Source organism: Schistocerca piceifrons, chromosome 2, assembly GCF_021461385.2.
Source record: "Schistocerca piceifrons isolate TAMUIC-IGC-003096 chromosome 2, iqSchPice1.1, whole genome shotgun sequence".
NCBI lineage: Eukaryota > Metazoa > Arthropoda > Insecta > Orthoptera > Acrididae > Schistocerca > Schistocerca piceifrons.
This window is the reverse complement of record NC_060139.1, coordinates 780,834,242-780,853,906: the sequence shown is the minus strand read 5'-3', so window position 1 is coordinate 780,853,906 and position 19,665 is coordinate 780,834,242. Positions and strand designations below refer to the sequence as shown.

At 37.7% G+C, this 19,665-nt stretch overlaps 1 protein-coding gene across 1 annotated transcript in view; it reads right to left on the bottom strand.

Moving 5' to 3' along the window:
* Positions 1–885: 885 nt before the first annotated feature.
* The window catches only part of LOC124774213 (dolichyl-diphosphooligosaccharide--protein glycosyltransferase subunit 2), a 73,385-nt gene continuing 54,605 nt past the window's right edge, over positions 886–19,665 (bottom strand). The window contains exons 6-13 of the mRNA XM_047249462.1: positions 12,565–12,737; positions 10,836–11,038; positions 10,451–10,660; positions 9,876–10,080; positions 3,744–3,938; positions 3,555–3,650; positions 1,197–1,272; positions 886–1,114 (exon numbers count right to left, since the gene is read on the bottom strand). Coding sequence (XP_047105418.1) covers positions 972–1,114; positions 1,197–1,272; positions 3,555–3,650; positions 3,744–3,938; positions 9,876–10,080; positions 10,451–10,660; positions 10,836–11,038; positions 12,565–12,737 — 1,301 coding nt within the window. The 3' untranslated portion in view covers positions 886–971. The remainder of the gene's footprint in view (positions 1,115–1,196; positions 1,273–3,554; positions 3,651–3,743; positions 3,939–9,875; positions 10,081–10,450; positions 10,661–10,835; positions 11,039–12,564; positions 12,738–19,665) is intronic.

Genomic DNA, 19,665 nt, shown 5'->3' with positions numbered 1-19,665 from the left:
GACAAATTCTGGAAACGGCTCTTAGGGTACTAACAATATTCCACAGATTGTAGACGTTTGCTTGGTTCGTTTCATTGGGGGGGGGGGGGGGATCTGAAGCACTGCATCGGTAAAATTCTACATGTTCATTTTCGACATGAACAATCTTTTGGGGCCCCTGGTCCCCCCGCATTTTAAAGTAGTGAGTGTAGCTAAATAATATAAATAAAAACTAGTTTCATGGTCATGTAATGAAAGTTTGCTACAACTAAACTTTCCGGTCATGTTTTGCAAAATACACTGAAGTTTAGTATAAGAAGGATCCGTAATACGTAGTACCTGTTCCATGTTAGTGACTCATAAGTTGATTCACCCACCTTGTATCTACACTTTAGCTCTATTCCAAGACAATGTGTGCCAAAAGATAAAGCTCTAACAATAAAATAATTCATTTAAAGTAAATTATGTAATCAATATGGGAAATAAAGTGAACAACATGGATAGATTAATACAGTGAACAACATGGATAGATTAATACATAAAGTTAGAAGAACTTTACAAGCTGAATTATGAACAATAGGGATGCAACCTCAATTTTGTACCCCAATTAAGATTTCACAAAAAAGTCCTGCTACATACTAGGTTTCTAGCTATTAAAACTCTCAATAAATTGGAAAAAAATAAAATCACATAACATGTAGCATGAAAATTGTGCATTTTTTTCAATAGATGCATTTTATCTATTTTACGATGATTCACTGCTTTTTATCTTCAATGTATTTTGTGCCATATAGAATGGATGGACAGTATTTTGCAAGAGAGAGAGAGAGAGAGAGAGAGAGAGAGAGAGAGAGAGAGAGAGAGAGAGAGAGAGAGAAAGTGTAAATAATAAATTTAAGTCCAATGTTTAGAAAACAAATTTATTTAACACAAAAGTCTTCTCATACACTGTCACAACAAAATGCAATTGCACAGAAAGCTCGATAACTATTCTACCGATGTTTACGTTCACTTGCAATCTTTGATAATAATTTATTGCCACACAAAAATGTGACAACACCAATTCCAAGAAGGTATTTAACAGTCTGGAACATGTTGAGCTGGAGCCAGAATATTCCAAATAATGCAAAAATTCCTGGAATAAACACAATGGCAATTAATTCTTTCTTTACACTGTTAAAAACTGTATATTGCGCCACAGAAATGAAAATACCTACCACCTAATCCCAAGTGGAAACCAATTGCACTAAGAGAAAACGGAAAGTTTGATATGTTGACACCTATTTTCACCCACTGAAACAAGTAAATCAATCAATGCTGGCACATAAGAAAAATCAAAGACATGTAAAAATATAATCTGTTTATTCAGTGTATATGTATTCACATCACTCTCATCAGAAGAACGAAAGTTTTTTTTTGTAACATCACAATAAAATGATCCAATCGGGATATGACACTATTGTTCTGGGGCTTTAAAACAATTCTTCACATAAAAAATTCGTTAGTTAATTATGACTTTCTTAAATAACAACACTTTTCCTTTTCCAAAACTCATGTTTCTGAATAAGTAAAATGGGAGAAGAAACAGGCAAAAATACAATGAAACCTCACTTTTACACTTTTAAAGGGACTAGGGAATAAAAAAAAACTGTAAAATGCAGGGAAAATATAAAATGTGGGAAATGTTTTAAGCATTAAAAGTTACATACAGAATCCCACCTTGCATTTTTCATAACAGGCATCAAATTACTTGTCAGGGACTTATTTATTATCTAATAAAAACTGCCGATGTAACTGGTAACTACGGGGATGTAGAAATGTTTGACTTAATTTCATACATCATAATCGATGTTTTTTGAAAGACTGCAACTGTCATTTATAACGTAAATAATGAAACACTGCACCAGTTACATTCTGTTTCGAGAATTTATTCTTTCTGTCAAATGCGAATATTTAGGTAAGTATATTGTGTGGTGTCTGCATATATGGTGTTCAGCGTCTCTTTCACTGTAATCATCTTTTTCAGATTATCAGGTATTGTGCCTCCTCAATTACATAAAAACCACACACAATCAATCACTCACGTTGTTTGTGAAACATCGCAAAAAATACTTGTACATATTTGCACTAGCTGCAAAGTCAGAAAATGTGTCAACTAGAGCTACAAGTGGCCGAACAACAAAACATACTAAATATAGTTCGAATAACACAAAGACTATCACAACAATCGTGAAGCTGTTCATGCACAGTAGAGATGGTTTGGAATTGGTCACAATACCTTTATTCAAACAAAACCTTGTCACTCCTATCAGCCAACATGCCAGGTAGTGTTTGGTAGCAGCAGGAGGTAAGGCACAAACTGTTCCAACTTTTACCCAGTTCCCGGTTCAGATCTACTTAGTAGAGCCCCTTGGTGTCAAAAACCGTAACAATGTCTACTTGATGGCCAGTGCCAAGCCAGCCTAGTGTAACATCAGTTATGTCAGTCGGTTTCCCCATTAACATTTTTTCACAAAGCGTAAATCATAAAAAAAAAGCACTCCTCCTTCAGGCCACGAGTGGCCTACCGGTACCATCCGACTGTCGTGTCATCCTCATGGAGGATGCGGATAGGAGGGACGTGGGGTCAGCACATCGCTCTCCCAGTCATTATGATGGCATTCTTGACCGAAGCTGCTACTAAAAGGTCGAGTAGCTCCTCAATTGGCATCACGAGGCTGAGTGCACCCCGAAAAATGACAACTGCGCATGGTAGCCAGGATGGTCACCCATCAAAGTGCCAACCACGCCCGAAGCACTTAACTTCGGTGATCTCATGGGAACCGGTGTATCCACTGTGGCGAAGTTTGACAGTAATGACAAAAAAATGGCGTAAATGACAGGAAAACGTTAATTCTGGGAACATAGAAATGGGGGTTATACTGTAGTTCTACTTTGCCCCAGCAATCTAATTCTCAATTTGGATGTGTGCCTGCAAAAACCTGAAGACCTAACAAAAACATCACTTGCAAAATTGCAGCATGATAAGTAAGTTCAAAACAATTGCCACTATATAAATTTCAATGGGTAAGTATCCGTTAACACTTAGGAAACCACCTGAGCTGACTAACCAGAATAGATGACCTATTATGTGACTTATAAATTTATATACCTTATAATATAGTGCACACATAAGTAGGGAGGTGATAGGGCAGTACATGGCAACCAAACGCAGTGTACTGCATTATTTGGCACATAACAGGGCCAATATGCTGCACCTGTCAGTAGCACTTGCTGGATCAGTGTTACTACACACATTATGAGAGCTATCTTTGTACTAGGCGCACGCACGCACGCACACACAAGAGAGAGAGAGAGAGAGAGAGAGAGAGAGAGAGAGAGAGAGAGAGAGAGAGAGAGAGTTGTATGGGACAGAGCACACTTTGCAACAACACCAAGTCCTCCAACCCCCCCCCCCCAAAAAAAAATATATAAATAAATAAATAAATAAATCTTACAGCTGCCTCCAGATGTGCACACCGCTCTAGAATGAAGAGTATTCTTCAGTTTTCAAATAAAGGAAATTTATTACTCACCAGTCCTAATAATATCAATATTGGTATACAAAGTAGTCCTGTGAATAGATTGGAAACAAAAACAGGTGGTCTCCGCTCAGGTTCTCTGAATAGATGCTAAATGATGGAACAAAGAAAAAAGTTTGTTACTTACAACAGTTCTGAATGTAAATTTCATAAACAAAACATAAAATACATTTGAAGTAATACCTTGATTTCTGGTTTAATGGCATACAAATATGGGTCTTTAGCACCCGCAAAAGCTGCACTTTGTTCAGCAAACTTCAAATTCACAGAACCAAGGGTCCATGCAAATGAATTTGATAAAACTGCATCACCAATTATAAGTTCAATACTGTATACTCCAGACTTGTGCCCAAATTCTGCAGCTTTACCGCCAACATCCTGTAAATAAGAGGTAACATTACAATTCCTCATATGACAAAACACTATTACTCGGAAGACTATTTACTAGGCCTGCAATGAATGATACTATTGAATTTTTTGATGGCTATTTCAAAGTCTCAGAATAAACAAACTGAACTAAATTTCACTTCCAACACCACACAAGGGGACCACACCTACCCATCACACTGCTTTTGTTCAAATTTATGTTATATGCAGGGCTTGGGTAAAAAATGAAACCAACAGAAATGGCAGCTCCAGATTCCCAAGCATTTAGAGAAATTAGGATTTTTGGCATGGGTCGATAGTCACCAGCCATTTATCTCAGTGTAGTTTCCAGATAATGGTTGGAACGGTATAAAGACTTTAGATGAGTAATCCCAGGAATGCAACCATATGAGGGTACTTTTTTATATTAGTTTTCAACTCTTACTTTCTTTATACTGCAAATAAACTGTAATAATGCTGAATGTATATCTCCACAAGAGGCATGAAAAGGGAAGGCAAAAATTTCCCAAGCAATGATTGTACTTTCAGCATCTACAATAACTGCAAATACCTATCCAAGAAGGTATATTATTAAAGCATACAAAACTTCACATTCAGTTACTTTCATTTTGACCTTCAAGCAGCTATAAGTAGCTGCACGCGAATAATACGAGGGTTGGAACTTAAATAGTAGCAACTAGTTATTCACAACCAATGCAAAAGAGTTACTTGTTTGCACCTGTTACTACCCTTCAAAGTAGTCACCAGCGTTGTGGAAGGTGTAGTATACAGTCAGCAGAGCCTGTTCTGTTGATGGTGCGAATGGAGCAGTCTAATGTCTGTCGAATCTCTGGAACAGTTCTGAAGCAAGTGCCACGAAGTGGTTCCTTCATCTTCGGAATCAAATCAGTCACAAGGACTTAAGACATATTACTGTTCGCTTTTGGAGCATCATCTGCGACCAGCTTTGCGAAAGCCATGACACTTTCTGTGCAACCCACCCATCATTTTGCACGACAATGCGTGGACGCATACAGTATAAGCTGTGGCTGCTCTGTTGAGTCGGTGGGACTGGGAAGTACTATACCACCCACCATACTCCCCAGACTTTAGTCCTTGTGACTGATTTGATTCCGAAGATGAAGGAACCACTTTGTGGCATTCGCTTCAGAACTGTTCCAGAGATTCGACAGGCAGTAGACCACTCCATTCGCACCATCAACGGAACAGGCCCTGCTAACGGTATACTACACCATCCACATCGCTGGCAATGGATTGTACACAATGCTGGTGACTACTTTGAAGGACAGTAACAGGCGCAAACATGTAACTTTTGTATCAGTTGTGAATACATAGTTGCAACTATGTAAGTTCCAACCCTCGTATGTTTCCCTGTTTTTACAATAAATATTACCCAGCATGTGTACATCACCAACTGTAAAACAACAGAAGTACTGTCATAAACTAATTTCTTACGTATGTGTTACAGACCCTTCCTGGAAATTTATTCGCAATCCCCAATTTTCCTTTGCCTTTCATGCCTTTAATAAACATGTTAGTATAGAGTATGTACACGAGGGAGGGGAACCTGCATTTTTCCCACAGTTTCCGGTTACAAATACACTTTCCTGCGTGAAAACACACTATCCCATGTGAAAGTAAGTTTTTCCATGTTACGTGACTACATACTTTTCCTCAGGTTAAAACTTGTCAATCCTTTGAATGGTGAGGTTTTATACATCAGCACAGAACTTCCCAGCACTTTAGGAAACAAAACCCAGTGATTAACAAATACAAATTTCACCAAATATAGCACGGTAGCTCCTGAAGCACTGGAATCGAGTCTGCAATGTGTTTTGTGTCAGCCAATTACAGCTCATGTCAAGCAATCTCACCCATCAATGGCAGTAGATATTCGTAGCTTAGTATATGTGATGCAGTCAGCCAAAAGCAACATCACCATTAAGTAGTAAGCGAGTGTGAATTCACAAACAGGAAAAGTTAATGGTTTGAATTAGTATACCTACAGTACAGCTACAAGAAAAGCTAAGCTTCCAGACAGAACATTGGTTGTCAAAATGTATTTGCTGTTTTCCCAGAGGGTGTGGTTAGGCACCAGCTGAATAAGTCTGACAAGCAATATTATAAATTTCACTGCTGTGCACTAAACATTTTGTAGATTACCTGGATGAATACATGTTTCTTCCAGCACTTTTGACTTTTCCACAGGAATGTTACATATGAAACTGCTCGGGAACTCCATTTTTTCCATTGCTACCACGTAATTTGTATTGTGAAAGAACTAAAATAAACATGAAAAACTAACCTTGAAGCTTGGAAATTTTTAGTGTGTGTTACACTTTACAAGATATATCACACAGAAACGTGACAGTAAAATTTTCATAATGGCCTAACTGGCTGGTCTTATGGGCCCCAAAAAGTTATTGGTCCTCCAAGTATTAAGTTTTAAAAAGGTCGAATGCTCTGGATTTAAGAAATTCATTGCACGCCCTCACACGTAGCATAATTCACTTTGTGTGAAAGTAAATTTGCTTTGGAAGTAACACTTATAAAACCACCATTTGCAATATTTTCCTGCAACTTATCAGAAATGTGCACAGCTGTGATGACATGCTCATCAAAGTAGTCTATTGTTACGAAGTATTGCCTAGTCTTCGTCCTAAAGCCTTTGACGCATTTTTCTGTTGGTAGACACCTGTGTGTGTGTGTGTGTGTGTGTGTGTGTGTGTGTGTGTGTGTGTGTGTGTGCACTGTGTTTTGTTATTGTAAATGGCACTTTTTCTTTGCAAGTAGAATTTTATCTTAGTGTTTTTCTCTCATTTATGTTTTACTGCTGCAGTTTTCAGCAGGAGCAGGTTAAAGTAAAATTCTTTGTTAGAATATCAGGTCTTACCAGTCAAAGTTGCAAAAAATGTAACTGAAAACTAAAACAATGAAAAATTTCCAGTCATAAAAAATCCCAAGTTTTTAACGGATGAAAAAATTCCCGCATTTTCCCAGGATTTCCGAGCTCACATACACCCTGTAACAAATACTATGTCTTTAGCATTATTTTGGTTATTTGCAGTATAAATAACACAAATTGAAAATAAGTTTCCACATTCGTTTTCTGGTGACCCAACCGTTGTCTGGAATCTATGCTGACATAAATGGATAATGTATCTTAAGAACTGGACATACTGCAATAGAGTGCATGACAGAGTATTTCTAGAATTTTACCCTCAATACAAGGAAAACACACTGCTAATCACTGTAAAGATGAGAAGTTGAGTGCAAACAGCCCCAATGGAGACACTTACACATAGATTATTGGCCAAAGCCTGCTTCGGTAAAGAAAACACACACACACACACACACACACACACACACACACACACACACACACAGAGAGAGAGAGAGAGAGAGAGAGAGAGAGAGAGAGAGAGAGAGAGAGAGAGAGAGAGAGAATTTCCTTTACAGAAGGCGGCTTTGGCCAAAAACTGTTTCTTTTAATGGTGCTGCCTGCAATTCAGGGTGTCATTTTTTAAGTGTAGCAATCTCTCTCTTCCTTACATTGTTGATATTCCCATCTGGAGTTTTCAGTGTTTGATTTAGCACTTTACCATGTTATGATTTCTTCCCATAATAATTGAGTGCTGAAAGAATGACAGCCCAACACTTCTATGGACGCTGTAATTTATTCGAGTTGTCTTGTGGTCCGAACGGAAGTGATATGTATGGGAACTTAAATATACTTCTAGATTCCTTGGTGAATACTGATTCTTAAAACTTTGTAATTAGGCTTTTGCAGGATAATTAGTCTTTCTTGAAGAGTCTGATAGTTTACGTTTTCCATAATTTCAAAGAATTTCCTAGAAGTCAAACCTGTGACCATTTAGGCTGCCCTTCTTTATACAAGAGGAGGTGCCAAAAAATGGAATTATTTTTTAAAAGCTATATATTTCTTAATTGTTTACGAAAAAACCTCAGCCCCTTCAAAATACTCTCTATTACAACTAGTTTTCCGTCATCTTTAGAAATGACTGCTAGTTCCTCCCTCATTTTTCCTTGACTTTTCAATATTGTCAAATCGGTGTCCTTTCATACCCCTTTTCATGCGTGGAATAAGAAGTCGCACAGAGCAAGGTCAGGGGAGTAAGGTGATGGCTGTGAGTGCAGATGTGTTGTTGTGGAAGAACCAGTCTCTTGTCTGCTATAAATCGGATCTTTCTTGAAGAATATTGCAATCCCTATTCACTGACAGTTGATCAATTGTACGTCAACAGTCTGGGAGCACAAGCTCTTGAAATTTTTCAATATTTTTATCAATTCGGGCAGTTGATGGATGTCCAGAATGAGTCGCGTCATCAATCAACATGCCACCATTTTCAAAACTGAACAAACCACTCCTACATTTGAGTTTTCCCTTGGTGTCATCTTGGTAAGCTGTTTTCAACATTCAAACAGGTTCAGAAGAATTTTTTACCAAGTAGAAAACAAAATTTCACAGCTGCACACTGTTCACTAAAACTTGCTATCATAAAGAACGAAACAAAAACAAAACAGCACTGGCAAAAACAATCACAGCAGAGGAAAAGAACAAGCCAGGTCAACAACAACACAGGTGGCACTGAACTGGCAACGAGTTGCACAACGAACACCTAGCAGCACAAATGCCAACGAGTTATGCTATAGAAGCCTAGTGGGAGAAATACTTAGAACACAGGCTCTGCCTTTGGCAATGTTACTCCAGTTTCTTTTCGGTACCCCTTTGTACATTCAATACCCCCTGTCCATGCTATTTGTCGTGAGTCCCACACACTTTAGAAATATTCTAGGATGAGGATATCTTGATATCAGATCCAATATTACAGTTGGAGGGTCCTAGAAAGAACCATGTACATGCATGTCTTGGGACAAATTCAATTCAGCCAATAGATTTTTGGGATTATCTGGTGGCCTCTGCCCCTCAGCTTTAGATATTTGCCTTTAAGTAAAAGACATTAGCTACCACAAATTAACATTCTATCTAGCTATTAGAACTCAACTGTGTTCCATTACACAAATGCACAGATTGTTGAACCTATCAATTCTTTGTCGATTTGATGATGCAGACTATTAATAAACTTTCGAAAATTACTAACACCATCCTCGTGAATGCTGTTATCTATGGTGATCTATATCTCATCCATCAATCGTGATTAGATTTTTCTGCGGTGACATCAACAGTTTTAACACGCAATGAGTTACATGAAAAAAACTAGAAGTAGTACAAGTATTATTTAGCATATAGTATGCACAACCTTAACTTCATAAAAGAGCACTTATTGAGGAAATCTGGTGAGACTAATATTAGATATTTTGAGGTTATAAATACGTCATTTACTCTGTCCCAAGATGTAAGATACACTTTTGGCTGCCATGTGAACATGCTACACCACCTTAAAAGTTATCAGCTTCAGAACTACCCTGCTAATGCTATGGGAAGGTTGCAGCATCTTTATGAAAGGGAGATGAACCACAAAGGAAATACAATGATACACTGGGAATGTGCTATTATCATTCCAAACGAGTACCATGTTCATTACAAGCACCCTCGAGGACAAAAAAAATAACTGTATTTCTTCAGATTTTATTAAGAAAGAATCTCTTATTTTAAGGGAGAAGACAACTCTAAAAAAAAAAAAAAAAAAAAAAAAAAAAAAAAAATTCCCTTATGTACAGACAGGTGTTTTTAACTGAATAAAATCAATCTGAGCCTACAAACTCCAACCCCAAACACTGCAACTTTTACAACCAATTTTTTTGCTGTTATCCAAATAAAAATTTTTACCTGGAAGCTCCGACTTACATCTCTATTACCTACATCTCACCTATTAAACAAGTTTTTTTTTTAATTTTTTTATTTCTATTCACACTCTGGATTTTTAAAGTGAAACAATAACTCACCATATCAAATTTATAGGTTTTTGAAGTATCAGGTTCAGCTACAAATATTATTTCTTGGTTGGTATCCTTTTTATATAATCTGACAAATGCTTGGTGTACTGTCATTAGTTTATTAGTAGTTTTGTCCTTCAGAGTAAATTTCATAATAAGCTTCTGAAGAGAATCTGCTTCAATTGTTGTTGCTAACTGGTTTGGGAACAATACTCTGAAAGTATAAAATTTACATTCAGTTCACCATAATAAATTATCAGTACTTAAGAACAGGAAAATAAAGAACCTGTGATCTGCAGCACAATTTATTAAGCGAATACAACAAATGGCACGTAAATACTGTTGTTTTAGCACACCAAGAAGAAAAATTTTAAGATAAAGAAATCAAATCTAGACAGCAAAAATATTCTAGGCCCATCTAAAATAGCATTTAAGTTCTGTCTGATCATGCTGTGCAACAACCTTCTTTGCAAAGAATGTGCACTGCTTATCAAGTTTCTCTGTCCCAACCGTATAGCTGCAGTGTTACCAAACAAGGCAGTAAAATTATTGGGACAATACGGAACACTATGAATGGTACTCACTTTGTTAACTTTGGTTGTGTGGTTTGATCTGCATCAGCAGTGCCTATTTCAACATTTTCAACAGCTACTGCACACATGACTTTTATTGTGAGAGAGGCTCCAACATTTCCAACCAGACGTGGATCAGGTTTTGCTAATGCTGCACTAACTGTAAGTTTGTACAGTCCTCGCTCTGGTTTAACTTCCATCAAATTTAATGAATACATAGTCCTGTACAAAAAATTAAAATGAACTTTCCTTATTAATTTATGTTGATTATTGTCCAACATACATTAAGCATCTTAGAAACAGAATTAGATTACTTAAACAAAATGTCAAAGTCAATGGTGTGTACGTGAAATTTAATATCATGAGGTGAAACTATGAACAAAAATGTAAAAACTACCTGTCACTTGCTGATTGTTCAAATTTTTTTTTGGAAAGTACAACTACTTCATCACCAACTCTTGTGGCACTCTCGGCAGTCACTGAAAGTGGATCTGAACTTAAAGGCTTCCCCAGAAGATTGCTCACTTTAACAGAAACCTTTGGCTGATCCGAAGAAACAGCTGGTGGGCTTGCCAAAGTAATTGCCACTGGTAAATGGAACTACAAATAAAATTGGAAGTTAGTTTTTGTAAGTGATTATGAAGTACTATTTATAGAAATAAAATTTTATCAGTCCACGTTCATTTCTGTCAACGATATTCAGAAGAACGAAAGTTTTCAAAGTACATCATATTGAAATGTAACAACAAATGAATAACACAATTACTGTAGTTCATAGGAATTAAAAGTCAATAAAACTGAACAAAGCAATTAAATCAACAACAATACATTCCTCAGATGCAGTCATCAATATAGGTTATTAAATCATGTATTCTGGAGAAGGGGGGGACCTGAAACATGCTGTTCAAGTTTTCTTTCTGGAAAGGATCCTACATATGCAGCCCACATACAGAGACATCATTAAATACAACCACTGCCTGTACAGCAAAATCATTGCACAATTTATAGGCACATGACCAGCTCTATAAACAGACATATGGACATGTGAAGGGGTGCCCTTGTCACCTATTATTGCCAATCTGTTTATTGATGATTTCAAAAAGTGTCCTGGAGCTTGCAGGGTGGGAGGAACAAAAGACAATGTTGGGCCCTGCAGTTTATAGGAAGCCAACGTGCCAACCGTGCACTGGGTGAGTGATAAGGTGGCACCAAACTCTACGGCATTTTTGTCTTATGTAGGACGCATTTCCAAAATAATTAGTCAAATTCTGCAGAAACACAATGTAAAATGTATTTCTTTATGCCATCTAAGATCAGGGCCCTTAGGGGTCTGCAAAAGGATGATCTTTGTGTGCATATGATGGGTGTCTACCGAATACCTTGCAGTTGTGTCTTACCATACATTTGTCAGGCTATTGCGACCACAAAGGACCAACGACAATAAGGAGGTTCTGATGTGCACTTCAAGCTATTCTCTATCTCGTCAAATAATAAAGGGACCTCACTCACTGGTAATTAATATTTACTACTGATAACTTCTGCATGGGTCATCTTTGGTTGCATGGTGGCATTACTGTTTACACTGTGTGTGCATGTGTTTTCTTTCAGCATACAACCTCTAAACTGAAGTTTTAAAATTTCCTTTCACAGCACTAACTCATTACATTTTCAGCTTGGAAATGACAGGGTGTTCACATGCCAAAATATCATTCTGAATCGTTGAATAAATCACCCTGCCACATTCCTGTAACTTCTTTGAACATTTGTAAACAAGGAGAAACAAAAAGTACAACACAGTTACTTCCATTGGTCCACTACTTTCAGACCTACAAAATTCAATTATGACCATTTTAAGCCTGAGCACCCTTTCTATGGAAGAAATCTGGAGAACAGCCATGAGTTCACTTCAAACAGTATTTATCTTACATCTTCAATCATGGAAACCAATTAGATAAATTTTGTTGATTCAAACAACTAAGCCATAGTTAAATAAGATTATGTATCCTCATGAACAACAGATTTTTCATATTAACCCTTCACATACACTGTGTTACTTCTTGCCCCTCATACCTTATCTTAGCTTTATACTTAAAAATCAGTTCTAAGACTAACTCTGACAAACACACCTTGTTATTTGTAAGAGTATTAAGAACTTCTAATAAGCTGTATGCCCCTTTTGGAGTCTGGACTGAGCGTCGACTTAGGAAATAATTGGCAAACTTCACAGCTTGATCTCCTGTAATTGGTGGTGGCTTATTGATGGTACCAGCAAGTTTGTAAGCTCCATTAACCAGCAAAGCTGAAACAAAGTTGTAATGAATAACCAAAGCTACATGTATGATTTACAATGTAATGCAGGTAAATAAATACACGCAAGCAGAAAAGAAAATACTGTTTAGTTACAGATTTAACCCTTTGATTGCTGCGGACATATTAACTCGTCATGCCTCGCCATTCCCCTGGCGCGCCTGAGTTGTATACAGCCTTGGGTCTTCCCTACAGCGCTAAGGACGTGTTTACGTGTCCCGCGCCACCGGCCTTCCCACCACTAGGTACAAGTTTAGGAGCTCGAGTCACAGCTACCTGAGCGCTACGGACGTGTATACACACACAGCTGTCTTTCCGCCCCACTCTTCTAGTAGCAGTTCAGTGGTCTGATTGTGTAGTTCGAGAGTGCATATATCTTTGTTGCTATGTTCACTCTTTGCAGAATTCGACTTAGATTCCTGTATTTTCGTCAGTTTTCTTGTTTTCTACGTGAGAAATGTCACGTCACTGTGGTTGCTCAGATAAAGAAATCCTGGTTATGCTCACTAAGAGTGACAGTGAGTGTGAATTATCTAACGTTGCTAACAGTGATGAGTCTTCAACAGAATCTCGAAGCTGTAGTCCTCAGCACTTTACATCAGAGGGGAGAGCAAGAATCACTGTCAGCAGTTTCTCTGAATCCGAGGAATCTGAAAGCGACAGCAAGACGGATCAGAAAAGAGCGTGCTTAAGTGACACATTTGACTGGAAAGAAACCAATTTCCAGCCGTTAAACCACTACTTCGATGACAAGTTCAGAACACAAATGTCAGTTAGATACTGACTCCAGCATTCTTTCATTTTTTGTGATATTTATGTCTGAAGAACTGTTGCAACTTATTGCTGACGAAACAAATCGTTTTTACGTTTACACCAGAGAAAATACTACAGAATCTGCGAATTCTCGACTGTCAAAGTGGAAAGAGACTTGATCTGAGGAAATGTATTGTTTCCTTGCTGTTTGCCTTCTAATGGCGCAAGTCAAAAAGTTAAAACTAAGTGATTATTGGTCCAGAGACACACTTTTGAACACACCTGTTTTCAGCGAAATTATGTCCCGAGACCATTTTTTACTACTTCTGAGAATGTTACACTTCAGTGATAACTCTGCGAGTACCGGAGGTGACAGTCTATTTAAAATTAGGTCGATTGTTGACAAAGTTTATAAGAAGTTTTGTGATTCATTTCGCCCACATCACAATCTTTGTATAGATGAAAGTGTCTTACTGTTCAAACGACGATTATCTTTTACGCAATTTGTTCGAACCAAGCGAAGTAGATTCGTAATAAAGACACAGTCAGAGTGGGTATATTTTAGATTTTATTGTAAACACAAATGGTTGAAACAGAGAAGACTGACAGAACTACTGGCAAAAAAAATAAAGAAACCGCAATGTATTGTAGATTACAATTCAAGTACGGGTGCAGCTGACCGTTGTGACATGTTACTCAGCTCAGTGGGATTAGTGCTTAAAACTGTGAAATGGTATAAGAAATAATCTTTTCACATTCTGCATTTGTGCATTCTAAATGCTCATGCTCTCCACTGGCCGGAAACAGGGCAAAACATGGCACTCGCGGAGTTTCACCTTTCTCTCATAAGGGAGAGTGCAGAAAAATATGCTACAGAATGGAGAAAAGCTGGTAGGGGAAGGCGAGTGAACATTCGCAGAAAAGTACGCTAATGCACAGATGTGTGGTTTGAACAAAACAGAAAGTGCACCGGGAAACTAGATACCAATGCAAAACTTGCAACGTTACATTATGCATTGCACCCTGCTTTGAGGCTTATCATACAAAGAAGCATTACTAATCATTGGGAACTAAATCCAAGAAAATTAATCGATGCTTCTGAATGAATTACTAAAAAAAGGCAAAAATGTAAAGAAAATATAAATCTATTTTTAACTTCGCCAGTGCCAGTCCAAAGACCGGATCGAAAAGATCTTCTTCAAATGAACGAACCTGGTGATTGAAATGGCGCAATATCTGTACCGTGGCAAATGTAATTACGCCGAGTACATTGCACCATTATAATAAAACCCATGCATTAATGTGCATACGATACATTTAAATTATTAACACATAACATGGACAGTTATATTCTTCTATCCTTACTAGTACAAATGTAGATCACGCACTGTCTACTTGTACGAAACATGTTTCCCAGAACTCATTCAAATGCCTTTGATCAACAAGAAACAACATGCCAAAGTTAAAACTCTTTTCTCAGTGTGATTTTTCTTGCTACTTTGCCTCTGTTGTTAGCCAATGTTGAAAATTAAACTCATTGCTCTGGAGAGGGTGGGGGGCTTAAAATTTGTTGTTCAAATGAGACTGGCTTTGAAGCATTAATAGAAAACGGCATTTGAAAAAGAAGTATCGAATACACCCTGCTTTCATCTTTTCATAAAAATCAAAATCTTTTCAACTAATTTGTAGATTACTGGAAAATAGTAAGGGAATAAAAATTTTTATTCCTCATCATTGTGCAGTCCATCTATTGCACTCTAAATTTCATTTTCATCATGCGTTCACACTACTAGACATGGTGACCCCAAGTTTACATTGTTTTTGGACCCGATTTTCGCACCCAACTTTCATTCCAGTTGCACAGCTTGATATGTTTTACAGAGCATAGTTTTTTAGCAAAATCGGAACGAAAATACCACATTGACGTTTTTGCAAAATCTTCAATTTTGTGCTTAATTCATTCAGTACTGAAAAGTGCTATGGAAATGAAACTGTGTATTTCAGAACCTTTTGTTGTTAGGTTACTACATTCCAAGTTTCACATTCATCACAGCATTAGTTCAGGAGATGCAAGAAGCCCGAAATTTTTTTGGGCGCCTATTTTTTTGGCCAATTTACCCACAATGTTCTGGCTCAATATGGCTCGTAAAATTCTTTTCATTATTATTCTTAAGAGAACGCATAAAGTTGTACAAGATGGCCAAATTTTATTTCTTAACAAAAACTATTGCCCTAGATATTGCAGCTCAAAGTTCCCAAAAATTCACGCTGGCTCTGCGCGAGTCATATTCAGTCGAGAAATATTCAGGACAGGACTGGTTCAGCAGTGCGGGCCGATCCGGTCCCGGCGGCAGAGAGAGAGAGAGAGAGAGAGAGAGAGAGAGAGAGAGAGAGAGAGAGAGAGAGAGAGAGGGGGGCACGCAGCACAGGTAGACAGACTATGCCGCAGGCTGCGGCGCCTCAGCGCGCCAAGCTGGTGGTGTGCCTTCAGCAGTCAAAGGGTTAATTCAATATCACAAATACTGTAAGCACGCCAAACTTGAACACAGGAATAAAATATAGACTAGTTCAAATCATTCTGAAAATTTGCAACAACATACTTAACCAAGGAATTTTGATGCTAAATCAATTTTTTTAACAAATCAATTTATGGTCAGTTACTCGTGCAGAACTTACCTATAAACTACAGTATTACAAACTCATTGACAAATGGATCAAACATCAAAACTTGCAGAATTCAATGTTCACTGATACCATTTGACACAGAACTGACACACCAACAAAACCATGATTAAAAATCCACTACTGAACTGCAGCTGCTGCACAAACAACTGTCATAGAAGCTTGTACCACGGATACTCAAGCATTGTTGTTGTTGCTCTTGTCTTCAGTCCTGAGATTGGTTTGATGCAGCTCTCCATGCTACTCTATCCTGTGCAAGCTTCTTCATCTCCCAGTACCTACTGCAGCCTACATCCTTCTGAATCTGCTTAGTGTATTCATCTCTTGGTCTCCCTCCACAATTTTTACCCTCCACGCTGCCCTCCAGTACTAAATTGGTGATCCCTTGAGGCCTCAGAACATGTCTTACCAACCGATCCCTTCTTCTAGTCAAATTGTGCCACAAACTCTTCTTCTATTCAATACCTCTTCATTAGTTATGTGATCTACCCATCGAATCTTCAGCATTCTGTAGCACCACATTTCGAAAGCTTCTATTCTCTTCTTGTCTAAACTATTTATCGTCCATGTTTCACTTCCATACATGGCTACACTCCATACAAATACTTTCAGAAGCGACTTTCTGACATTTAAATCTATACTCAATGTTAGCAAGTTTCTCTTCTTCAGAAACGCTTTCCTTGCCATTGCCAGTCTACATTTTACATCTTCTCTACTTTGACCATCATCAGTTATTTTGCTTCCCAAATAGCAAAACTCCTTTACTACTTTAAGTGTGTCATTTACCAATGTTTACTGAGAACATGTGGAAATTTTCACACAAAATTTCATCAAAATCATGATGGTCATGCGGGAACTTTCCTGAAATAAGACTACTTGACATGAAATGGTCCTACTGTATCATTTGCTAAACTTTACTATTAGTATTGTCTGCAATGTCATTAATGTACAACAAGAGCAAGGATCATAACAATGTTCTCTAGGGCATGGTTGAAGTTATGACGACTTATGGTGAATGTTACACATGACACTTCTAACTTCCACAAATTCTCAAAAACTTGGTTATTCACTAAGATACACACAAATGAGATGATTTTTTTTAATGAGGATGCTACTGCTACAATCATATAAAGCCTTGATAAAGGTAGGACTGGTAAACAATAAGAAGAGTTGTATGTGAAGGAAATGACTGACTACTAATGGAAACACTCAATACAAATATGACAATTGGAAAGTAAAAAATGTGGATGGGATAATAGCAAGATGGAGTAAGAATGGGGATTGGGCAGATAAAGAAAGAAGAGTCATTCCACATCAGTTCAAACAGTTTGAGAAAGCATTCCCGCTCAGTCTCAGATTTGGCTGAAATTTAGCATACGAATGCTACCATGAGGACAGGAATATTTTTTGTAGTAGGCCTTTCGTGAGCTAAACAACATGCGTGTCCACATCTTTCATACAGACTGAGTTACGTGCACAGGTAAACAAAAAGATTTAGAAAGCACCAGGAAAATGTGGATTTTCAAAGTGTTTAAGCACAAAAGGGACCAGTGACATATAAGCCAAATTTAATACACTGCATAAGTAACCCATGATGTAATATGTCTCAAAAGTTTCAACGTATTACTGCAAGGCATTTGTGTGGAACAGAAGTTAATAGATTAGCAATTTATAGTGGTGATGTCGACAGCTGTAGTCTTGACGAGATTCATTTCATACTGCTGTATGCATGAGGTGTGCTTGCTTGTGCGTCTCTCTTTTACTGATGAAGGCAGTGGCCGGAAGCTTTACATAGTGCCTTAATTGTGCTCGTATGTAAATTCATGTACCTTCTTTACGATAAGTAGCTATCTGACTTTTCCTAAATGGTTGAAATTTCTACTGAAGTTTCCATTGTTTGAGATTCATTTCTTGTTTCACATAAAGCTGCAGCAAGTGTTGGGAACCACTTAGCAATTGAAAGTTAAACAATGGAAGCGTTCAAAACATAAGTCATTGTGGGGCAGAAAGGAAAAAGGAAACAATCAAGCATCACAGGTTACTCATGCTTTCAAGGTTCTAGATCAAATTGGTCCATGCTGTTGTGGTGAAGCAGTATGGAGGCAGAAGTGTGTGTTACTGGTGTTTTTGTTCAAACAAGTTGCAGTGTTGGTAGAGCACAAGAATCTGAATGTCATAAAACACATGTAATTAAATGTGGCATTCGCTTTGTACATGATCTGGATTAATCACACCAAGATTTGTTGCTATACAGATCTGGGACGTACCACAAGCATACGAGAAGTACAGTTCCAGGAAACGTGTGTGTTATTACCACATGAAGTGTTGCTGGTTAAGTACTCTTTCCTACGAATATGTTGTTTTGACGCATTTCGGATACATAAGGAGAGAGTAAGATGCAGCCTTAGAAAAGTTGGTATAAAATCAGTGTTGAAAGTGAATCAGTATACAGGACTTAAAATGAACAAAAATTATGATCCAGGTGTCACACAACTTAAATGTGAAGAATATTCTGATGAAGTACATGATGGTGACAAAAGGGTGCCAGCCACTAGACACAGCAGCTGCACATTTCAGTGACTGCTCTTGGTTTGTCTCCCATGAAGATACAGAATTTTGGGAAAACAGACAGACCCAGTTATGGTGGAAGATAACTATAAGAAGCTGAAATGGAAATGAAACCCAAATGGCAGACACTAATGGTGGTTGAGTAAGAACTGTACACTCCAAGGGAACAAAAATCAGAAATTTGCACAATTTGAAAGAAAAATGTATCGTAACCACATGCCAGAAAAAGTACTGTTCTTAACATTGCATCTTCCATTTGGTCTATTGAGCATACTGCAAGAAATTAAATGTTTCTATATACATGGTAAAGCAAACCAGGTGAAATGAAGCAACCTAAGGACTGCTTACAGAACTTAGAGTACACTCAAAGGAAACAACTGAGTTCAGAAAAAGGTGCTAGTGTCGGAGTTTAATGAAAATGATGACTACAGCTGAATAATGCCTGGCAAGAAAGAATAGGTTATGGTAAAAATGGAAAATGTACATGTGTAGACAAAAAAAATTATATATATATATATATGAATATAATAGAGGGAAATATTCCACGTGGGAAAAATATATCTAAAAAGAAAGATGATGAAACTTACCAAACTAAAGCGCTGGCAGGTCGATAGACACACAAACAAACACAAACATACACACAAAATTCTAGCTTTCGCAACCAATGGTTGCCTCGTCAGGAAAGAGGGAAGGAGAAGGAAAGACAAAAGGATATGGGTTTTGAGGGAGAGGGTAAGGAGTCATTCCAATCCCGGGAGCGGAAAGACTTACCTTAGGGGGAAAAAAGGACAGGTATACACTCGCACACACACACATATCCATCCACACATACACAGACACAAGCAGACATTTGGCCTTTACAAATGTCTGCTTGTGTCTGTGTATGTGTGGATGGATATGTGTGTGTGTGCGAGTGT